Source organism: Periplaneta americana, chromosome 7 (assembly GCF_040183065.1).
Source record: "Periplaneta americana isolate PAMFEO1 chromosome 7, P.americana_PAMFEO1_priV1, whole genome shotgun sequence".
NCBI classification, from domain to species: Eukaryota; Metazoa; Arthropoda; class Insecta; order Blattodea; family Blattidae; genus Periplaneta; species Periplaneta americana.
Window position 1 is genome coordinate 32,110,884 of NC_091123.1, and position 23,484 is coordinate 32,134,367.

Here is a 23,484-nt window from a genome sequence, read left to right on the forward strand (position 1 = left end):
TCCTCGTGCTATTTAACATTATCCATATAAATCTGATATGGTAACATAGACTGCACTCAATTTGGAACTACTTTTCATAAAAGTGCAGCAATATAGAGGCACTTACTTACTTACAAATGGCTTTTAAGGAACCCAAAGGTTCATTGCTGCCCTCACATAAGCCCGCCATCGGTCCCTATCCTGTGCAAGATTAATCCAGTCTCTATCATCATATCCCACCTCCCTCAAATCCATTTTAATATTATCCTCCCATCTACGTCTCGGCCTCCCCAAAGGTCTTTTTCCCTCCGGTCTCCCAACTAACACTCTATATGCATTTCTGGATTCGCCCATATGTGCTACATGCCCTGCCCATCTCAAACGTCTGGATTTAATGTCCCTAATTATGTCAGGTGAAGAATATAATGCGTACAGTTCTGTGTTGTGTAACTTTCTCCATTCTCCTGTAACTTCATCCCGCTTAGCCCCAAATATTTTCCTAAGCATCTTATTCTCAAACACCCTTAACCTATGTTCCTCTCTCAGAGTGAGAGTCCAAGTTTCACAACCATACAGAACAACCGGTAATATAACTGTTTTATAAATTCTAACTTTCAGATTTTTTGACAGCAGATTAGATGATAAAAGCTTCTCAACCGAATAATAACAAGCATTTCCCATATTTATTCTGCGTTTAATTTCCTCCCGAGTGTCATTTATATTTGTTACTGTTGCTCCAAGGTATTTGAATTTTTCCACCCCTTCGAAGGATAAATCTCCAATTTTTATATTTCCATTTCGTACAATATTCTGGTCATGAGACATAATCATATACTTTGTCTTTTCGGGATTTACTTCCAAACCAATCGCTTTACTTGCTTCCAGTAAAATTCCCGTGTTTTCCCTAATCGTTTCTGGATTTTCTCCTAACATATTCACGTCATCCGCATAGACAAGAAGCTGATGTAACCCGTTCAATTCCAAACCCTGCCTGTTATCCTGAACTTTCCTTATGGCATATTCTAAGGCGAAGTTAAAAAGTAAAGGTGATAGTGCGTCTCCCTGCTTTAGCCCGCAGTGAATTGGAAAAGCATCAGATAGAAACTGACCTATACGGACTCTGCTGTATGTTTCACTGAGACACATTTTAAGGCACTTAAGTTTTAAAAATAAAGACTACTGCCAACATCTTATATTGAGGGGTTTTCATATTTCGAACTTTGTGGTGAAAAGAGGAATGAGACAGGAAAACCATCACAATATCTTATATAGAATTATGAGCTTAATAATAAATAACAAAAAATTTCCTTGTTTCATTAATAGCTTACATTATACATCATACTGCCTATAATTATATTTAACATTTGTATGTCTTATAAGAGAGAAGTACACTATTCTGACATCTAATAAAGATAACATTTTAAAATGTAACTTTAAAAATACAAAGTAGAAAAATGTCATGATGAATGCTAAGGAATTATATCTTAATTCTAATATTTTGCAGAAAAATATAATATATTTCTCTAATTGAAAGGCATGAAAAAAATCAGAGTCATAAAACTGTATGACGTTAAAATAATAGCACATACTGTAAGATCCTCACAGTTACTTTTCAACCATCACTTAATCAAAACAGTTCATTATATACAAAAATCTACACAACTTCTACATTTTCCTTCATATCGTTCTTGTTCCTGCAATAACTACTATGTGCAAAATATAAAATCTTTCAGGAGGAAGGAAAAATACATTTACTCAGCCTATGGCAGCCGTACACAGGAGACTGTGAATTCTTACATTTTCGAAACAAAGATATATAATTACATATAGGAGATTTTATTATTCGCTGTATCACTATTTAAGTTATTTAATAGAGCAAAAATCTGAAAATCGATAAATATGTCACATAGGAGTTATTGCAGGAACGACGACGATATATTCTAATAATAACGAAAGTGAAAAAGAATGAATAAAAATCATATTAACTACAAAAAATTACTTATCAAACGAGACTTTAGGGCTGGTCTAGGAACTTCTGCAAGTAACACAATCAATAACCACTATCAGTGGTACAGTCAGTCATGCTACGATTCAACATGTCTAACTTTAGACTGATGTAAGATATTGTTTTCAAGAATCTGCAGTTCTCGATGGTGTTTTTAATAGATATTATTTTTCTGACCTCGCCATAGGGGATTTCAATGGAGAGCAATGGGTGTACTGTAAGCAGTAACATGAGCTGCTGCCAGGAAATCAAAAGGAGAATAACAATGGCCAAGGAAGCTTTTAATAAAAAAAGAGCATTTTCTGTGTACCTCTGGAAAAAGAACTAAGGAAGAGACTAGTGAAGTGCTTTGTATATAGGGTGGCATTGTATGGGGCAGAAACATGGACATTATGATGAAGTGAAGAGAAGCGACTAGAAGCATCTGAATATGGAGGAGAATGGAACATGTGGTTGAAGAAAGAATGTTGCTGAAACTGATCAGAAAGAGGGACAGAAATTGGTTGGGTCACTGGCTGAGAAGAAACTGCCTACTGAAGGATCCACTAGAAGGAATGGTGAACGGGAGAAGAGTTCGTGGTAGAAGACAATATCAGATGATAGATGACATTAAGACATATGGATCATATGAGGAGACAAAGAGGAAGACAGAAAATAGGGGAGATTGGAGAAAGCTGGGTTTGCAGTGAAAGACCTGCCCTAATGAATGAATGAATTTGTTAATTTTATATAACTCCTAAAAGTCCTAAATTGTATTTTATAAAGTCCCAATTTCTCTTCTTTAGCACCTAGAAATCCATTATCTAGTCATAAGAATATTGGCGATTATGATTCTTTAACAACATAAAAAAGCCGAAAATTCACTAAGTCTAACATTCCAGGTAAAGTAAATGGAATGAATTCTTTCAGAAAGGAAAGAAATTTTCGTATGAAATTTCGGTCAGTGTATGAAATTACTGTCCACCCAGCACAATGAGAAATTTGGGGAGCTACACAGTTCTAATGGCTGGGGGGTACTTTAGCCTGTGAATGCTGTGAATCTCCTGTCGCATCATATGCTAAGCATGTGGAATCTTTTCAGCCACTCATGTTCTCTTGATTAGTTGTGATGGTATCTATAGAAAGTGAGTGGTGATGCCGAAAATAATGTCAAGTGTTAATTCTCATTTGCATGAATATGTTGCTGAGTTTAAAGGATTATTTACAAGTGACAGGAAAGTTCTATACTGTCAAAAATGTAGGAAATGTGTAACAATAGATCAGCGACCTGGAGTCACACAGTATTTGCTAAAATATGCAAGACTATCTTCTTGTGACATAGAGAGGACCTTCTCCAGGTATCATGCACTGCTTCATGATAACTGGCATCGATTTGTGATGGAAAACTTGCAGAAAATATTCATTGTCCACTGCAACAACAAAATATTTTCACCCATCGATGTCTCGCCATAAATGGTGAGTAATAGTTTCTACTTTACTTACTTACTTACTGGCTTTTAAGGAACCCAAAGGTTCACTGCCGCCCTCACATTAGCCCGCCATAGGTCCCTATCATGAGCAAGATCAATCCAGTCTCTATCATCATATCCCATCTCCCTCAAATCCATTTTAATATTATCTTCCCAACCAAACATCTCAGCCTCCCCAAAGGTCTTTTTCCCTCCAGCCACCCAACTAACACTCCATATGCATTTCTGGATTCGCTCATACGTGCTACATGTCCTGCCCATCTCAAACATCTGGATTTAATGTTCCTAATTATGTCAGGTGAAGAATACAATGCATGCAGTTTTGCGTTGTGTAATTTTATCCCTTCTCCTGTAACTTCATCCCTCTTAGATCCAAATATTTTCCTAAGAACCTTATTCTCAAACACCCTTAATCTCTGTTCCTCTCTCAAAGTGAGAGTCCAGAACAATCGGTAATATAACTGTTTTATAAATTCTAACTTTCAGATTTTTTGACAGCAGACTGGATGATAAAAGCTTCTCAACTGAATAATAACAGGCATTTGCCATATTTATTCTGCGTTTAATTTCCTCCCGAGTACCATTTATATTTGTTACTGTTGCTCCAAGATATTTGAATTTTTCCACCTCTTCAAAGGATAAATTTCCAATTTTTATATTTCCATTTCGTACAATATTCTCGTCACGAGATATAATCATATACTTTGTCTTTTCGGGATTTACTTCCAAACCTATCGTTTTACTTGCTCCAAGTAAAATTCCCGTGTTTTCCCTAATTGTTTGTGGATTTTCTCCGAACATATTCACGTCATCCGCATAGACGAGCAGCTGATGTAACCCATTCAATTCCAAACCCTCTCTGTTATCCTGGACTTTCCTAATGGCATACTCTAGAGCAAAGTTAAAAAGTAAAGGTGATAGTGCATCTCCTTGCTTTAGCCCGCAGTGAATTGGAAACGCATCTGACAGAAACTGACCTATACGGACTCTGCTGTACGTTTCACTGAGAAACATTTTAAATAATTGAACTAGTTTCTTGGGAATACCAAATTCAATAAGAATATCATATAAAACTTCTCACATATAAAATTATTTATTACGTAATATTGAATCAAAATATTTTAAAAATTTTTATAAATAATTTTCTATTTTCAGTAGGATATAAAAAATAAACATTTTAAAGGTTTCTAGCACCTAAAAATCTATTCCCTGAATTGACCACAATCTTAATTTATCACCATATCTAATCAACACTACCTACATACACTCTCATTTCAATGCAATAAAATATGTGAACAAAATCTTAATAGCTGATATCCATGCACGATTTTACCTACATCTGTTTACATGCGAAGCTGATTCACAACCTGGATGACGTATGTGTAGGGTTCAGTGTGCCAGCTGTCGGGAACTCCCAAACTATAGTACTCATGTGGCAGAAGTCGGCGACATCAGACAATGTGCCTATTTGCATCATGTCATCAGTCAGTTTTCCGTAATGTGTAAATGTATTCTTAGTGTAAATAGCGCAATATTTATTGCTGGAAATTTCACGAAATTTTAAATGTTTAAAGGATGAGTTACACTTACTGTTTTCAGGTCAGACACTAGAATCTGGTCTGGCTGCTTGAGATAATCACATGTTTAAAAAATGCAAAAAACTTGCTCACTTCACTTATTATAATTATACAGTAGAGCATCGATTATCCGAAACAACTGGGGACGGGAGGTGTTCGGATAACCGATCATTTACAAAAACAAATTGTACCGGTGTCATAGGAGCAGCATGAAACAAAGAAACAAGCCTAGTTTGACAAGTTCAAAATGGTCATTAAAATAAGCTTACAGTTTAGGAAAAGAAGTCCAGTTTTTTTTTTTTTTTTTGGCTTCAGAGCTGAGATTTTTTTGCCGCTAAATCTCGCAAACAGCACTAACGAAATTTCTACATGGCGCGCACGCAAATTTGAATTTGCCGACTGGAACACTTTTGGTTAACCAATGTTTCAGTTGATTGATATTCGGATAATCGATGCTCTATTGTATTACATTAAAATGAGTTGTTTTATTTTCAGGGCTTATGATTTAACCTATATAACTTAATATATATTAAATAAACATATTTATACATGAAAATTCACCTTCTTCTAAGCACTTTCACTTTCAAAACTTTACCATCATTGTCATCATAATTACCACCACCAATGTCCTTGTCACTATCATCATCACTACTATTGTCATCCATTGCATATTCCTGAATAATAATCTGTTCAATGCTTTCTTCAACAATCCTGTTTTGTTCACGTAATATTAAAATTCTCTGTCACTTTCTCACACACTTTAGTCCACTGTTCTACTCCAATTGTCGAGAAAAGTTACCTATATAAATTTTTCACATCTTGCATTTTAAATGTTGTATTATATGTTGCAACTCACTGTCCCACAAATTTCACCAAATCATTTCAAATGGATTGAAGTCCAGAAGAAATGGTGGTAATCTCAGCAGTGTGGTCATATTCGTTTAACATTCCATCTAGTACATAAGATTTCATCCAGAATGTGTGTTATTTCACTATTCATACAGCTCAAATTACATTAGTAGAGCCAGGAAGTTTATGCATTTGCATATATATTTCCATTGGCTGTAATTAATTGCTAATTAATTATTTTCACGAATCATCAGCATTTAAGCTTATCGAACAAAATTTTATGTTGCATATTTTGTTTTTTTCTATAAATGCACAATATTTCATGATATTTATATTACTGTGGCATATTTTCAAGTTTAAACTCATTAAAGCAGATTTTATGTTGCATAAAAACGCGTAGTTTGGATTTTTTAAATAAAAGCATCATATTCTATCTTTGAAAACTGGTATAGAGTGAAATTACTAAAATTATTTTTACCAGAACAGAAAAGTATTGAAAGTTTCACGGCACACCTAGCGAATCTCTCGGCACAATAGTGTGTTGCTCTCAACAATAAATGTAAATTTAATCTCATCTAGTTTGACCTATAATGTTATTACATTTATTGATTATTATTATTATTTATTAGTGATATTAAGAAATATATATTATATCATTGCAGATTTGAAGCTTTTTAAAGGCATACTTGCATGCATATTTAGTAAGTTTTTAGGGCATGAACTTCCTGGCCCTAATGATAAGACTTATTATCAATAACAAAAGACTGAATTTGGTTATAAATTTAAAATATATTCATTCCAAGCCATGACACACAGTTTTTACCACACATTGCAGTGTTACAATCACCAGTTTGCATCCAGATTTGAACATGTCAGACTACTAAGTATGAAGACGTCACTATTATAGGGCGTCTTCACCATCATGCCTGCGATGACTGACCGGCGGCATGCCTGGTGGGAGGCAGCGCTTCTGCCGCTAAGACGACATGTATGCTGAAGCAGCTAGTCAAGAGCATTCCCATTCATATCAACACTACGACATCTATAAATAAAACAGTTTATCTGAAACTTGGCCTCTGGCAATAATCATTTAGCAGAGATGGAGAACAGTTCATTTTGTCATGGTAAACAAATATTCATTAAGGGAATGTATTTACATATACAACACGTATATAAAGAATACAAAATTGTGTGCTTGAACAAGACGAAAATTCAGATGTAAATTTCCTAGAGTTTTTTTAAAGTAGGTTATTTTACAACGCTTTGGTTATTTAGCGTCTGAATGAGATGAAGATGATAATGCCAGTGAAATGAGTCCCAGGTTCAGCACCGAAAGTTACCCAGCATTTGCTCATATTGGGTTGAGGGAAAACCCCGGAAAAAAACCTCAACCAGGTAACTTGCCCCAACCGGGAATCGAACCCAGGCCACCTGGTTTCGTGGCTAGATGCGCTAGCCGTTACTCCACAGGTGTGGACAGTACCCTCTAGGAAAGCAATATTACGGTTATTTAATAGATTCAATGAAATAGGTCCTGTAAATGATAGAAAAAGACGACAAAAGCACCATGTTCTTATGGAGGTAAAACTGGATGAAATTGGTGCGACATTAGGCCATAGCCCATGCAAGTCTCTGAGACGTTTAAGACCCAGACAGGGATTTCTAAAGCACCTACTGGAGTGGCAACAAAATTTTGAAACTGAAACTATACAGAATTCCATCATGTCATGAATTACAGTTCCAAGATTACGATCGCAGGCTTAATTTTTGTAATTAGGTGTTAGAAAAAGGAAATAAAAACCTTGATCCCTGATCGATTTTTTTTTTATGATGAGGCTTGATTTCATCTGCATGGCCACGTGGCATCAGAGAATGACAGATGTTGATCATCAGAGAACCAGATATTGTGCATGAAGCTCCATTGTAAGTTTTAACGAGTCAAGTTACACGAGTGCACTTGCCATCTCAGCAGCAGAAGTGCGGCCTCCATCAGGGACGCGACCGGTCAATCATCATGGGCATAATGGCGAAGACGCACTGTACAACCTGCATGTATTATTATAAGACTCTCACCCTTGATGCTGGCTCCAGTAATACACTAATGCTGTCACCAGTCCAACTTTTATTTGCAGTATGAGTGATGTGGTCTCATCTTCATATAAAATCAGTCTATCTTCCTGTCTTCACTTTCTAACTGCCATAAGGTATCTTTGTGTCACGATCTTATATCTTTAATTGGTTTTGGTTTTTTCCTTAATGACAGACTGCAAAATATCTTTCATTATTATGATCTGTACTTGCTTCCTGCATTCCCTTTCTGTCCTCATGCGTACAAAAATCAATAGAACTTCTCCATACTACACCAAAGAAAAAGAAACACTCACTTCAGTCACACTGAATAAGCACGCTGGTAAAATTTCTGTCAAATGTGAAAATCATTAAAGCTGCTCCTTACATGTAGATGTTACGGTTTTTTTTTTGCACAGTTTGACAGAAGTCCATAGTCCATGAAGAGGATAGAGTAAAATGAATGTCTTCCTATATTTACCACTTTACCATCCAATTTCGCCTCCATTGCTTATAAGCACATGCAATTTGCACAAACTAGCCTGTGGGCATGCACAGACACTTTCAATTGTTTGCACAAGTCTCGATGGTTATTTGCCACGACCTGATAATGTACAGAGTTTGTGCAAACAGTGTACTGCACACTACACTTTCACAAAGACATCTGGTTACATAGCTGCATATCTGTCGAAACCACGCTCATTAGACAGAGTGTTCAATGAGTGGCTAAAGATTGACTGTAGAGCCATCTGATAATAAGTAATCAGTTTGTGAAAATTCATGTGTATTAATGATGCTTTACATTATCATCTCTTCCAGCTCAGAAAAGTATCAAATCTGAGGCCCAAGCTTTTAATAAAAATGAAACCATCAAGTTTATCATGTGTCATTGTTTAAGAACAGCTGGAATGAAAATCCACCTCAAGGACAATTTCACTGTTTGAGATGAGCCTTCTGTAAAGATATAATGAAGTTTTGCAAGTTTCACTGGTTCTATTGTATGTTTTCGATTTTACACTTCTGTTCCTGAAAAACTCATCTGCTCATGACTTTTGGTACAACATACTGTATGTATAAATATGTTTTTTAAACAATTCAGTGATCATGTAACTTTGTAAGAAACAGAATATGACACTAATTTTTTTATTGATATCTTAAAATTCATTTCTGGTAGTAAGAAGTCTTACTTCTGAAAATGTCGTATCAATATAAATTTAACAATAATAATAAAAAATGTGTAAATATTTAGTATAGCTCTTCCAACCTTAAACTTGTGGTTCTGTAGATTTTTGTTTGGGTTGCTTGCCCATGTTTCTGTGATAAATGGAGTGATGATTCTGAAGACTGTTTGCAGTTCTGAACATTTTAGAACAATATAAACACTGAAGTGGTTGCTGGATTGGTAGATGTCGATCTATGATATGCTTCCGAAGACTGGACCTACGCATGATCTTGCCACAGTAAGTGCACTGTCGGTACACAGAGGGGTCATATTTGTTGAATTGACACTCTGCAAAAAAAGCAACTATGCGTTAACAGAAAACAATTGTTGTTGGTATGTATAATAAATATTTAGTAAATTATACAGAGCGATCCATATAAACCTTACAATTTTAGTGAGTTATAAATTCCCTCTGGAAGCTAGTATAAACTTGAAATTGAGTTTAATGATCTCAGTGGCTCTGGGAAAATTTATATTGATACCCCTACCATTCACTGTTGACCATTATGGCTATTGTTGGCTATTAGTAATTAGTTCGCAGTCTCTAGTTTTTGCAGTCATAACACGAACATGCAGTTCTCAATTCAGCAGCGTGTTTTTATTGTAAAAACATATCGGAAGACAAATTTCTTAATTCAAACACAACGGGCATTTCGAAGAGAATTCAGTGTACACAATGTTCTAACCAGATCAACAATTTTATCGATGGCAAGAAAGCTGGAGATAACTGGCTCACTCCTCAATGAGAATGAAAAACACAGACATGCAATGAGTCAAGACTGTGTTGATGATGTTCGAGGGCATTTAGTGAACTCACCAAAAATATCATTGTGCCAATTGAGCCAGGCTACTCATGTCATATGTCTAACAATTCCATGAAACTTATAACCAGCTTCTTCTGTGATTGTATAATCTAAAAAAATCAGTGGCCCCCCAGATCACCTGACCTAACCTCTCTGAACTTCTTATGAGGTTAGCTTAAGGACAGAGTATATAAGAACAGACCGAGGTCACTTGCTGAACTTCATGATGCCATGAAGAATGAAATCAGCAACATTAACGAGGATACACTTCGGAGAACATTACGGAATATTGTGCGACAAGTACAGTTGTGTATGGATGCAGGTGGAAGACATTTTCAACATTTACTCTGAGGAATCTCTCACAGTTACTCTGTAATTCAGAATAGATTGCACACATTTGCTATTATTGGTTCAGAAGTTATAAGACATTCAAACTGTAGAGGTTTATATGGATCACTCTATAGTATAGCTTACAGTCAACATACAAAGTATGGTACTATCCAACTAGCTATGGACAAGAACAAGAGATACTTAAATTTTATGTACCTACTCGTAATATTGAATGAATTGTCAATTTAATATGCTAGGTGAGCAGATTATCTATGAAACGTGAGCATAGGGAAACTCGGCAGAAGGCCGACATTTAGGATGAAGAGAAGCCTTGCCTAATGGGCTATATGAAGCAGTATAGTGGACACTAAATGCAGGCATTTGTTTGTGATTGTATACGGTCTGCTAGGAAAGGAAAGCTAAATGGAAAATAATAGGTCTAATTGTTCTATTCCTCAATCTCAATGAGTGTTCATTTATGATTCATATGTTCGTACTGAATCCACTCATGTTGTCAAGAGATTATTTCAAAAGAAATTCCCCGGTGTTCGAGTTCCAGGTCTTACTATGATTCATAATTTGGTTAATTAATTTCGTGAAACAGGAAGTGTTCAAGAAACAAAAAAGACGACTTACAGTGCTAACAGAACTCTGGATGACATTGGACACTGGCTGGAAATGTACCCTATGAAATCTCTTTGGCGCCTTTCTCAGAAAATAGGAATTTCCTACACTTCCATATGAGAGGCTACTAAGTTACTTAAGGTAAAACTGTATAACATTACTGTGATGCAAGAACTTAATTTCGGTGATCCAGTGCTTAGGAGAAGAATGGATTTTAAGTAAGGTGCTGACGGAAAAATTATTCTAATCTCATTTTGTTTTGAGACGAAGCTTGGTTCTATTTACATGGCTATGTTAATATGCAAGAAATGTATGGAAAATAGATAGACTGTTCAACATCTCCTTGCATGACATAGCCTATGTGAGTACGTAACTTTTAAAAAATAAAAATAAGTAGTATTTTGTTAGACAGCCACTCTAGTGCAATGAATTTAACTGTGAAATCTTGTTGCTTGCTGGCAGACAGCATACACTCCGCAGCCCATGAAGTCCATGCAGTGCTCACGTTACATATATAATCCACTGAGTATAACTTACATCTTATATTTCTAACTTCGTTTTGTTTCTTTGCGAGATTCAACATATCATCTGACCAACTGATACAAAAAAATAATAAATTCAATAACAAAGATATTATAACAGTGTTTCTTATGTACATACCAATAACATCAGATTATATTTTTCAATTTTAGTACATACTTATTACAATCTGTACACAAACAATTAATATCCTTGCTATCTATTGGTGGGATTCTATTTCTGCTAATTGTATGATAACAGCAATAAATTATACTCTAAGATTTTCTATTTTTTGGATAAAATTTCAGGATATAAATCGTTCAATATTTATTTTTATAATTTTCTTATCTATGTACCTTAAGCAATACCAATAAAGAATATTGTATTTACAAAAACTTGGTTCGTAAGTATTATCATCTGTTTTTGATATGGCATGTGGGTTTTAGTCCATTAGTTTTCTGAACTATTAACTAATACCACAGTGCTACAGTCATTGGAAAATCTTTGCCTCCAATTTCTGTTTTAAATCTAACATTAGACATACAAATGGTGGGACTCCCACGAAAATGCCAAGCTTCCACCAAAGACAATGTAGGACATCACATTGACAATGGACAAACATCCATGCAGTAGACAGTATTCAAACACGATTAAAATTTTCACACAATGACAAAGACATATGTCATAGCTGTTATGTACATTATGGTCAATGACTGAGTACACACCTTAAAAATTCGTGAAATATGAATATGAAATAATTTTATTCTTGGTTCGAATCAAAATGTCAATTTTTTTTTTATAACATGGACAAGAACTCTCAAGAAAGATTACGATGTTATCCCTAAGGTAATTTAAGGCAATGGATCTCTGAAATTTGTAACTTCTATATTTTCAGTCCTATGAAACTAAAATTTTTATCACACATTACAGGCCACAAGGGCATGCATCATACAAATTTTCGTTCTCAATTAATTTCTACGTTAATAATTTTTTATTGTATTAATTAACACTGTATAAATATTGTTCTAATTTTCATACTTAAAATTATTTTTCTTTAAAAACATTTTCTTCTAGTATAAAACATGAATAAGGAAACCACTTCCATTACAACTTTAACAATAAAACTGGTCACATTTTAATCAGTACAATAGGAAGGATACACCACTTTATTTATAACATATTTATGAACTTTTGTGCAAAATTTCAGCCAATTAAAAAAAAAAAAACTTTATTCACTACAGTATTTTGAAATCTAAAATGTTCTGAAAATTAGAAAGTTGAGAAAAAGACCGATAAATAAAAACACGCACATCAGAATGTGCATTCACTGCAAGACTGCCTCACTCTGTACATTGGGACTTAAGTGACATAGGGGTGAACAAACTATACATTATGAAAGGTGAATCATTAAACTATTTTTGAAACAATCAACGAAATTTTCATTTTTTGAAGATTTTTTCACTCTTTTCACCGATCAATCGCCTTAATCTTATAATCAACAAGAATGGAGCAGCTTCCCACAAAAAATGTATAAATATAAGAAAGAATTAATTCTTCCCATCCAAAGGTTACACAGTTAAAAAAATTGCACTCAGAATGGAGGAATGACACTGTTACATGGAGCCAAACTTAATAGTAAAAACTGTATTTTGTAACTCATTACTAACGAATTAAATTATTATTATTATTATTAATTCTTTACAGGTTATGTAAATACGTACATGGCGAAACAATAGTCACAATAAAGGTTCGTAACATGGTTGAAGTCTCTCATTTCTCAATATTCGGAATAAGATTTCTGCACTGATTTACAGGAATGAAAGAGGGAGAAGATTTCAGTGGATTAGTTCCCACACAAAGCTGATCCTGCCTCCTCCACACGAATATTGAAAGTGTGACTAAAACTTTTTCACGACACTCACAAACGAATTTACTCACAATTGCTTAAATATTTTCAGAGCTTTTCTTATCGCTGCAAATAAAACAACAATGTTCATATTTATTTTGATGTACCGAAGTACATATGATATTTCCATGCAGATATTCTGCTTTCTCAGATGAGAGAGAGATAGAACGGAGAAAGCAGAATATCTGCATGGAAATATCATATGTACTTCGGTACATCAAAATAAATATGATATGCGTAATAAATCACTTTGTGATTTAAAGACGGCGCCCATACCGTCGGACCCCGGCCAACCAGTCACTCATCTGAGTGCACCTCTACACATGTATGGACTTCGGTCCTGCGTGCATAGACATCTATGACGTAGTGCAGAGGGCGGCCACTAGAGGGAACCCAAGAGATGGAGCTTAATCTGAGACGATTCTCAACGGTGTCGGGATTGTATCCGGCGTGGCTTAGTGGTTAAAGCATCAGCACGGAGAGCTGAAAACCCGGGTTCAAATCCCGGCGCCGGAGAGAATTTTTCTCCGTTCTATCTCTCTCTCAACAATGTTCATGTCTGATACGTATTAATGGAGAAAAATTAGTTGACACCAGGAATCGAACCAAGGACCCTCAGCTTGGCGTGCTATGTGCTCTTTACCAGGTGAGCTATGCCAGGATCTGATCCACAGCATCAGTTGAACTCTCTTCCTGTGTATTGTCAATGCATTTTAGACAGGAACGCATATTTTAATGACTTTATGAATATTTCAACAACAGTTTTAGATAACTGATGATTGATAACTGTTGTTGAAATGACTGTAAAGCATATATGACATATGTCTAAAATGCAGGTAGTAGGCCATTGACAATAGAAAGGAGGAGAGTTCGGCCAGCCCTGTGGATTGGGTCTCAGTATAGCTCAGATGGTAAGAGCACTCAGCACGCCAAGCTGAGGGTCGTGGGTTCGATTCCCAGTGCCAGAACGAAATTTTCTCCATTTATAAGTATCTACGTAATGACTACATAAAGTAATTGATTACAAAACATTCAATAGAGGACATTCACGTCTGAATTTGTGTAATGTTTAAAATTCTAACTTAAACTATATTCTTTTGATTTCGTGTCAGTGGTGTAAAAAGGTAAATTAATTGCATGCTAATAGCATCAATATTCAATATAGAAACATTTGCCTTGGTCAGTAATAATATACTACACTCGTCAAAATAATTTCAATGGCACAAGGAAAGAGCATGATGTATATTGGAAAATTTTGGTCCACCTGCAGTCAACTTTTGGGGCTCCTTGGCTCATTAACAAACTGACGCATCAAGATAGTTCAACCTCAGTTTTCCAGAAAAGAATGAGAAATTAGAGAAACAAAATTTAACTACGAAATTTAGTAAATTTAGTGATCCTTCTGTTCTGTAGTGGATGCTGAGGGTATTGTTAACACCTGAAGACAATGTACACGTACAGCAAGAACTTACTCATAGCCTCAGGAAATCTGTCAATCATCTGTTGCAACAACTCAGTTTAAAACCATGATCCACTTTAAGTAGTTGGTGGTTGTGTGATTGCATGAGTTTGAATGTTTCTAAGTTATGATGTGTATGAAATAATCATTAAAAGGTGTAATCTTCAAGAACTTTTGTTTAATTAGTCTCAAATAATAGGTCACCAATTGATTTATTTAATTTCATTTCTCTTATTCCATAAATTTTTTATCAGCACTGAAACTTTAATATGTGAAATAAGTCAATGCAATTTTTTGGCGAGATGAGGTGTGGTGAGACTCATATTAGCATAATCATAAAACAAAGAATTTCAACTTCTAATAAAAATTGCAAACAGTACAAGAAATAAATGCAACATTCGCTGCTCAAGTCAATAGTAATATCTTGAATGTAATACATATCTGATGATGTCTTTGAGCATAGAAAGACAAGAGAAAGCATAAGCTTGAAACGGTGGGAATCATAAAGTGTGTTAGTATGGCCGTCAGATTATCCACAGGCCTAGTTCATTTCTTTTTCTGGTGTGTTAATCAGTTGTTTTGTTCGTATTATTACGATTACGAATTGTTTTATGAAGAGATATGCAGGGTTTTTTCAGCCGTTTATAAACAACAAATAAGTTTATAAGGTAGTAATTTAGCCATTTATTCTCAGTTCAGCTCCAATACATTTTATTTTATATACAAGCTCTATTAACATGCAATAGGCACATAATATAAATTTATGTTTTACAGTAATTATCTTTTAAGTGTGAAAGAAGTATTTATTTTTTGTAATATACAGTGAATACATCTTATATACTAAACAATAATCTACAACTTTAAGAAATGGTTATTAAAAAGTAAAATTATACGGGTATTTAAATATCTCAACTCGACATGTTTCAATACATGTCAGCAATTTAAACTACATCCAAGTATCTTGTGTCTTAAATGTAAAGATAATGTCATTATGAAATAAAAGAAACATAGAAATACATTACCAATGAGTATGTAACATTGCTTACAAGTATCAGTCGGTTATAATTAAACTAACAGTGTTCAGCGTGGCACAGCACGGACTGTAATGATCGTAGGGATAGAAACCTCGTAGATATGCTAATTAACCAATGCGCTCACAAATTATGCCAAAGAAATAGATCCAAGTCTTGCCACAAGGTGAAAATATGGCACTGTAAACAGTCAGAACGTGCAATTATCTGTAACTTTGATGTCAGTATGGTCTTTCAGTGCCTTTTTACTCTGGACGACGCAGTGAATACACAGAACTGTCACATATAGGGGTTAGACTCCTCCACATGTTGTGCAGGAACCATTGCACTCAGCTTACATTACAGTTCGGTATGGTTTCACAAGCTCCTTCATTCTTGGTGCATCTCTCTTTGAGGAGATGACACCACACAGGCAGTGTGGTGTACAGTGACATCTTCACATTATAGGACCTGCTTGTACAACACGATTCCATCTTTGCAAGAACTAGAGATGGGATAAACTGTGCTTTTTAAGAAACAGTTTCGACTGTAACTGTTTCATGAACGAAACTGCTCCAAAATAACAGTTTCAAAGGGAACAGTTTCATAAGAATATGTTTACAACATCAGTGCCAACTGTTCCAACTGTTCAACCTCTCATCTGCTTTGGGAACATGTTTCAAGGCCCTTGAATCGCCTTTAAATCACCTGTTCAGTGTATTATGACAACGAAAGATAGTTTTCGTAGGTTACTGTTAAGGGTACAGTAAATAACTACAATTCAAAATGAATCGATTTTAGTAAAAATAACGCATAAAACCCTACGAGAGTTTAATAACAATGACATTAGCCAATGATATTTTTCGTGGTATATTAATAATTAACACTACATCAGGGCACCATGAACATATTCTCCATCAGTGGACAGCTAATAATTAGGAGATTTATTAGGGAATTTGATTCATACAATTAAACTGCGCGATCCTACATAGGCTACTGTTACACGAAGGCCATGCATCTACTTTCGATTGGAGGTTAATGATAACGCTACACATGGCCTTTGCAGACAACAAAGAAGAGGAAAACTGTTTAGAAACTGAACTGTTTATCTGTTGGAACCATGTGGAACGTTGAAGTTATCACTGGAGCAGTGTAACTCTCTTTGGAACAGTTGGAACAGGTTATATCACGAAACAGTTTCAATTTTGAAACAGTTTCAAATAAACTGTTCCAGCTTTTTTTACCCATCTCTAGCAAGAACACAATTGACCACACCATTACTTTCATGCAAGATGGGGCAACATCACATGTTGCTCGCCAGGTGAAAGATTTGCTGCGAGAAACTTTCAGTAACGACTGCATTATCTCTAGGCAATTTCCAGATGCGTAGCCTTCAAGATCCCCTGACCTAAATCCATGTGACTTGTGGTTATGGAGATATTTGAAAGATCGTGTCTATGAGGGATATATCCAATCTCCCTGATCTAAAGGCTAGCATACAATGACATGTCGCTCTGATTTCACCAGATATGCTGCAATTGTCGACCATGCCATGTTACTGATGCAACATGTTTCTGAGGTGGGAGGCCACGCTGAACAGTGTTTGTAACCATAGTTCCTAATAAACGTGCCACAACACAACCACCATTATCATGTGTTTGATCTTTCCTTCCTTTTTCCTGCGCCCATATCACGTTCTGACTGCTTATATCGTCATGTTTTCACTTGGGTTATTTTACGACGCTGTATCAACATCTAGGTTATTTAGCGTCTTAATGATATGAAGGTGATAATGCCGGTGAAATGAGTCCGGGGTCCAGCACCGAAAGTTACCCAGCATTTGCTCCTATTGGGTTGAGGGAAAACCCCGGAAAAAACCTCAACCAGGTAACTTGCCCCGACCGGGATTCGAACCCGGGCCACCTGGTTTCGCAGCCAGATGCGCTGACCGTTACTCCATAGGTGTGGACGTTTTCACTTGGTGGCAAGACTTAGAACTAATTATTTTTTTAATAATTTGCGAGCGCATTGCTTAATTAGCATATCTATTAGATTTTACACTCTTACGATCATTACAGTCCATGCTGTGCCACGCTGAACACCATCAGTTTAATTATAATTATCTGGTATATTAATTTAATGCGATATAATATACCAAGCGAATACAGTTTTACAACATACACCGTAACAAGTGACACATCTCACTCTTCACCTATTAGCTCTTGGTATTTGTCAGATTCTGTATTCGGCACTTAACATGCTGATACACACAAAAACAATAAATAAGGCAGCATGTTTCATGTTCTAAACAACAGAATATTCAGCAATTTAATTCAGTCTTACATCACTGAATAGCACAGAGATGATTAAGCACATATTTTAGTAGGCAACATATCACTCAGTCTAAATGTAGATCTTAATCACACAAACTGTAAATGTTCAAGTTCTTGCTTATTTTTTCTGTTAATACAGGGTGTATATAAATTCAATACTCAAACTTCTAGGGATGATACAAGAGACCAAAACAACGTTTTTTTGTTAAATGATAATGGTCGGAAACTAATTACTGAAAGACAAGATCAGACACTTTACTGTACTGTAAGGAATAAAGAATACAGTTGTAATGTTACTTATGACATGCATTCCTCAAAACCATTTCAATTTGATAATCATTTCCTAAAGTACGATGGTTTGGCACACGCCATCCAGGATATCACTCTGCATAAAGATGTGTAGCAGCTGATGAATTACCATTGCATGCACCATAAATCAAATGCGCGTCTGTTAATTCAGACCATGTAAACTGCTCCATCGCTCTGCTCTCAATGAATAACATAATGCGTGTTGTCACAGCACAAACATTGGACTCTGATGTCATGGCGTGTTTACTGATTAATGTGATATTGACGTATGATGTATTCTTTATTCCTTATAGTACAGTACAGTTCCTGGTTTTGTCATTCAATAATTAGTTTCCGATCCAGGTCATTTAACAAAAAACGTTTGTTCTGGTCTCTTGTATCATCCCTAGAAGTTTGAGTATTTAATTTAGATACACCCTGTAGTTAACTTTAAATTAAACTTTAATAATAGTTGGTAGCTACTTAGGCTCTTCTATAGTTCTTATAGGAAGTATTAGGAAAATAAGTGCAAACATCTTTTTGATTACAGAGCACAACATTCATCTCTCTTAATGCATTTAAATTTTCCTGTTTTATTTCTAGTTCCTTGCAAGTTCCATGTTCCTAAAAAAATAGTTTTTTTTTTCCGTAGCTTTTCTGTCGTTTATTAAATCTGTCAGGTATTTCATTTTTTAGCTTATTAGTGTTTTAATTCTTCTGACGATTTGTTCTTTGATGTTCCATATTTTGCTGTCTCTTTGTACATACTTACTTATTTGTTCCTGAAAACTGTCAATTCTACAAAGTTCATTAATCTTATTCCAACGCATGGAGAGAGATCTAAACCAAGCTCATCAGGTTGATCAGGAAAAGAGGGCCATTTATGAACCTTGTATTCCCTACCTTAGTTCCAAGTATAACATCCCTCTCTTCAATTGGTCAGTGACAGGTTTATTTTTTGGTGCTCGGAGTTATTTACCAAAATTTACATATCATTTTTTAAAACAATTATCAACATCATCTTTTGAAATTCAAAAAATCATCTCGCAAATTCTCAAAGATTCCCTGCAGATTATACAATTTCATTTATACCATTCAGAAGGCCTTAATTAAGGATATGCTAATTTTAAATAAAATCTTTTTTTTTTATCAGTATAATTTAGTCATCTTCTAAGATTTTATTTTACAATTGATAATCAATGGTGGTGCTTAATTATTACACTTTATTTTTATAACACTATTCATAATTAAGTAATTGTATTTGTTTGCTATTCATTTCCGGATCCTCGTGGTCATCCTTAATTAAGGCCGGATGAGTTTCTCTCTCTCTCTCTCTCTCTACAAGATTTGAAGTTTCTGTAGAATAGCCTAAAATTAATCATGAGAAAATTTTTAGAATATTCTCATAACATGTGCAGTGAAACAACAAGGATGGTATGAAACTTGAATTCTGGTCTGTTATTTAATGACACTGTATTAATTATGCACTTATATAGTATTGATGGAATAAGAAACAAAGCTGTGCTGGAAAGAGTGGCTGAAGAAAGAATGATGCTGAAACTGATCTGAAAGAGGAAAAGGAATTGGCTGGGTCACTGATTGAGAAGAAACTGCCTTTTGAAGGATGTACTGGAAGGAATGGTGAACAGGAGAAGAGTTCGGGGCAGAAGAAGGTATCAAATGATAGACATTAAAATACTATATCGATCATATGTGGAGACAAAGAGGAAGGCAGAAAATAGGAAAGACTGGAGAATGCTGGATTTGCAGTGAAACACCTGGCCTTTGGCAGAACACTATGAATGAATGAATGAATAACAAGATCTACTCAAAATAATCAGATATTTTGGTCTGAGTTTTATTTTCGCAAATTTTCTTTGCTGCTCTGTCCCTCCACCGCTTTTTAGTAATAAAACATCCGCTGGAATGCCCCCTCACTTTCCTCCTCAAAATGTTAAGCAATCGGAGGATTTCACCATTTTTTATTCTCAATTTTCCTTCAACTGTAATCACTACGTATTTCCATTTCCTCGACATTTCAATAAAAAAATCTACCGTACACTGTAATGTTCACATAAAACACACTTGCACACTACTGAAATTTCCTGTATGTAATGCTTCAAGCTACAGGTAAAGAATCCACACTGTTACTTTACTGATTTATATTTGTTGTGATGCTACTAATCCTACACAATTTAAAGAAGTCCAGGCATTTCACGGGTTAACAATAATGCCTCTAAGACATTGTCAGATGTCAATCACGTAATAAGCAACCCTCTTCAAGAGTGACAGAGAAGGGAAAGTGTTCCTTAGAGAGTTTCATTAGTGACTGGAAACCCTGCAGTTGTTGGGTTCTTCCTAAATCTTCCACATTACAGTACACTGCACTGAACAAATAAAGGAATCAACAATCTGTAATAAAGTACGAGTAATTGTACTGTACTTTCCTCAAACCTTCCAAAATTAAAGAATGAGCACTATATATTTTGTGTGTGAGGAAAAAAAAGCATTTCAGTTAACCCGGGTTTTGATTGACCAAAGTTCGGATAAATGAGGTTCTACTGTACATATATTCATTCGTTCATGTATAATACATAATGTGTAGGTGTGTATATAGTGGCAACCATGCTTGCTTCTGGTCCAAGCATGGTGAGTTCAAACCTCGCCAAAGACAATAAATCTCTTGAATAACAAAATTTAAACTAATGTACTTGCTGGCGTATAAAGGTCTGAAAAACAGACTGTGTCTTATACTCCGGCAAATACAGTACTTTTTTTTTTTTCCTGGAGACCTAACTTTGTGATTAATTAATAGCACATACTAAATTCTGAAAATTTCGTGATTGCACTGTCCATCAATCCAGAAACTTAAGTTTTGTGACTAATGTTACACACAAAATTCTGAAAATCCAGTCACTGTATTGCCTATCATAGTTTCTACTGTCAGTTGCAGATAATTCCATTGGCTAAATATCAATGGTGCTCTCTGATATCAAAAGAAGTATGATGATGATGATGAGATAATAATAATAATAATAATAATAATAATAATAATAATCCGTGGTGCTACAGCCCATGAAGGGCCTAGACCGACCAGCCAGCTGCTGGCCTCACGCCCACATGCCAAAGCAGAGGTGGACGATCATCCAACCAGAATGGAGATATCGTGTGGTTAGCACGATGATCCCCTCAGCCGTTATAGCTGGTAAAAGAAGTATGAACAATGTGAAAATACCTTAGAAATAAAGGACGATACAGAAATCTTAATCCATTTTCATTAAATCAATATTTTCTTTTTGTTTCAGAATAATCACTGAATATGATTAAAGAAAAAGTGTGCTTGATTGAAAAATTGAAAACATTAAGGAAGACTGCAGACATCTGTGGAAGACATGAGATGTATTCAGTAAGCAACTGGGCGATACTTTGCCTGAAGTTTCAAGATAATGCAGCATGTCACAGCCATGTGCAATGATCTTTCTGATGTTATGTCCTTTTCAGTGCTGGGGGTCGCATTTCATATGTGGTCAAGTGACTACACACAATTTGCTGAATGTGGCGTCACTTTTCCGGAATACTGTTGTAAAAAAAAAAAAAAAAAAAAAAAAAAAAAAAAAAAAAAAAAAAGGAGAAAATTGAGATTTTCATTTGAATTGGTCGAAAAAAAAAATCCATTTTTTATGTGGAACAGTGCTGTATCTCCGAAGTTATACCAATTGCCACTAGGTGGCAGATGCATCACTATTAATGGAAACCAAATGATGATGTGGGAAAATTAAAACATGCATTCCTGTACAAAACAAGTTTTTTGCATTGCAACAGTATTACAGAAAAGCAACGATGGGTCCTTGCATGAGAGAAATCCAATATAGTGTCTTTTTGTGTTTTGTATATGAAATGAAATTGAAACACCTCTACTTAACAGTTTATAGTTACATCTGTTGTCCTCCTAGCAGGCTCTCTAGCTGCAATATATTTCAATAAAAAATCATCCTGACTTACTTTAGTTTTTTATTACTATAGAATAGCTTCTTCAAGTAACAGAAGTAAATTTGTACCAAATCTGTCACCTGACAATTACTGACTGTGCTTGTGTTCATCATTGCCCATCAAATATCTGTGCAAGATATTATTGATATGCTATCTAACAGTATGACAAGTAACATATCTACAATTCATTAAATTTAGTAAAACAAAATGGACTGGGACTTTCGGACCATTCTGTAGCACCTCAGTATCATAGTTGACATGAGAGTTACAGCTGACTGAACTCTGGATATATCGTATGAGTTAAGATACCGGAAACTAAAACTAAAAAGTACAACAGTATTAAAGCTTAGATCAATACTTGGTTATCAATTACTACTAAAAGATTACAACTGAAGAGCTTTTTCCCAAAATGAGTTACGTCCACAAAAATGACGTTTTGCTATATTCCTAGTATTCTTTACAATCGTCAGAGATCTGCTGTATGTTTTCCCTTGGAACTCACTTCGATGAAGTAAATATCAGGACAGAACTACGACGATTTCACGCAAAACAAGTTAAGTCCATAGCTCGATTTCCATCAGAACACTTTGAGTCCTTCCCACATGTGCACGAAACGTAAGTCTTTTGCACTCTCATGTTTGTTCAGGAAACAGTCGATTATGAAGATGGCCACTGCCAGCCAAGACATGGAGAACAAAAGAAGTTTTCATAGTGACAAATCGGAGCTTATAAGCGAAATAGTCATTAGCGATTCGAATTATCGATAGAAGATATGCAGGAGACAGTAAGCGAGTATGAGTTGTATCAAAATATCATGTTTACATGGTTTCACGTACAGCTATACCTTTCGCCCTGTTATTGTCAGATGTTCGCTATTGACTCTAGGGCAGTAGGTAGCATCTTGTTCCATACATGTCAAGGTGTAATGATGAGAATTTTGTATAAATTAAAGGTATAAAATTACAAACAAATATGTTTTATACAGTTCCTGGGATTTTGGCCAATAAAAAGTATCACACAGAATTTCTATTAATTTATTTCTTTAGAAATGTTT

At 35.2% G+C, this 23,484-nt stretch overlaps 1 protein-coding gene and 1 non-coding gene across 9 annotated transcripts in view; one reads left to right on the top strand and one right to left on the bottom strand.

Annotated features, from left to right (window-relative positions):
• The window catches only part of LOC138703032 (modifier of mdg4-like), a 193,548-nt gene that overhangs the window by 87,110 nt on the left and 82,954 nt on the right, over positions 1-23,484 (bottom strand). The window contains exon 7 of one of the 8 annotated variants that reach the window (XM_069830551.1): positions 9,211-9,456. The exons of the other annotated variants lie outside the window; for them this stretch is intronic. Within the exon in view, the coding sequence (XP_069686652.1) occupies positions 9,212-9,456 (245 nt within the window). The 3' untranslated portion in view covers position 9,211. The remainder of the gene's footprint in view (positions 1-9,210; positions 9,457-23,484) is intronic. 8 annotated transcript variants of the gene reach the window in all.
• Positions 13,795-13,866, top strand: TRNAS-GGA (transfer RNA serine (anticodon GGA)). The gene has a single exon. It is a non-coding gene; the product is annotated as a tRNA-Ser (tRNA).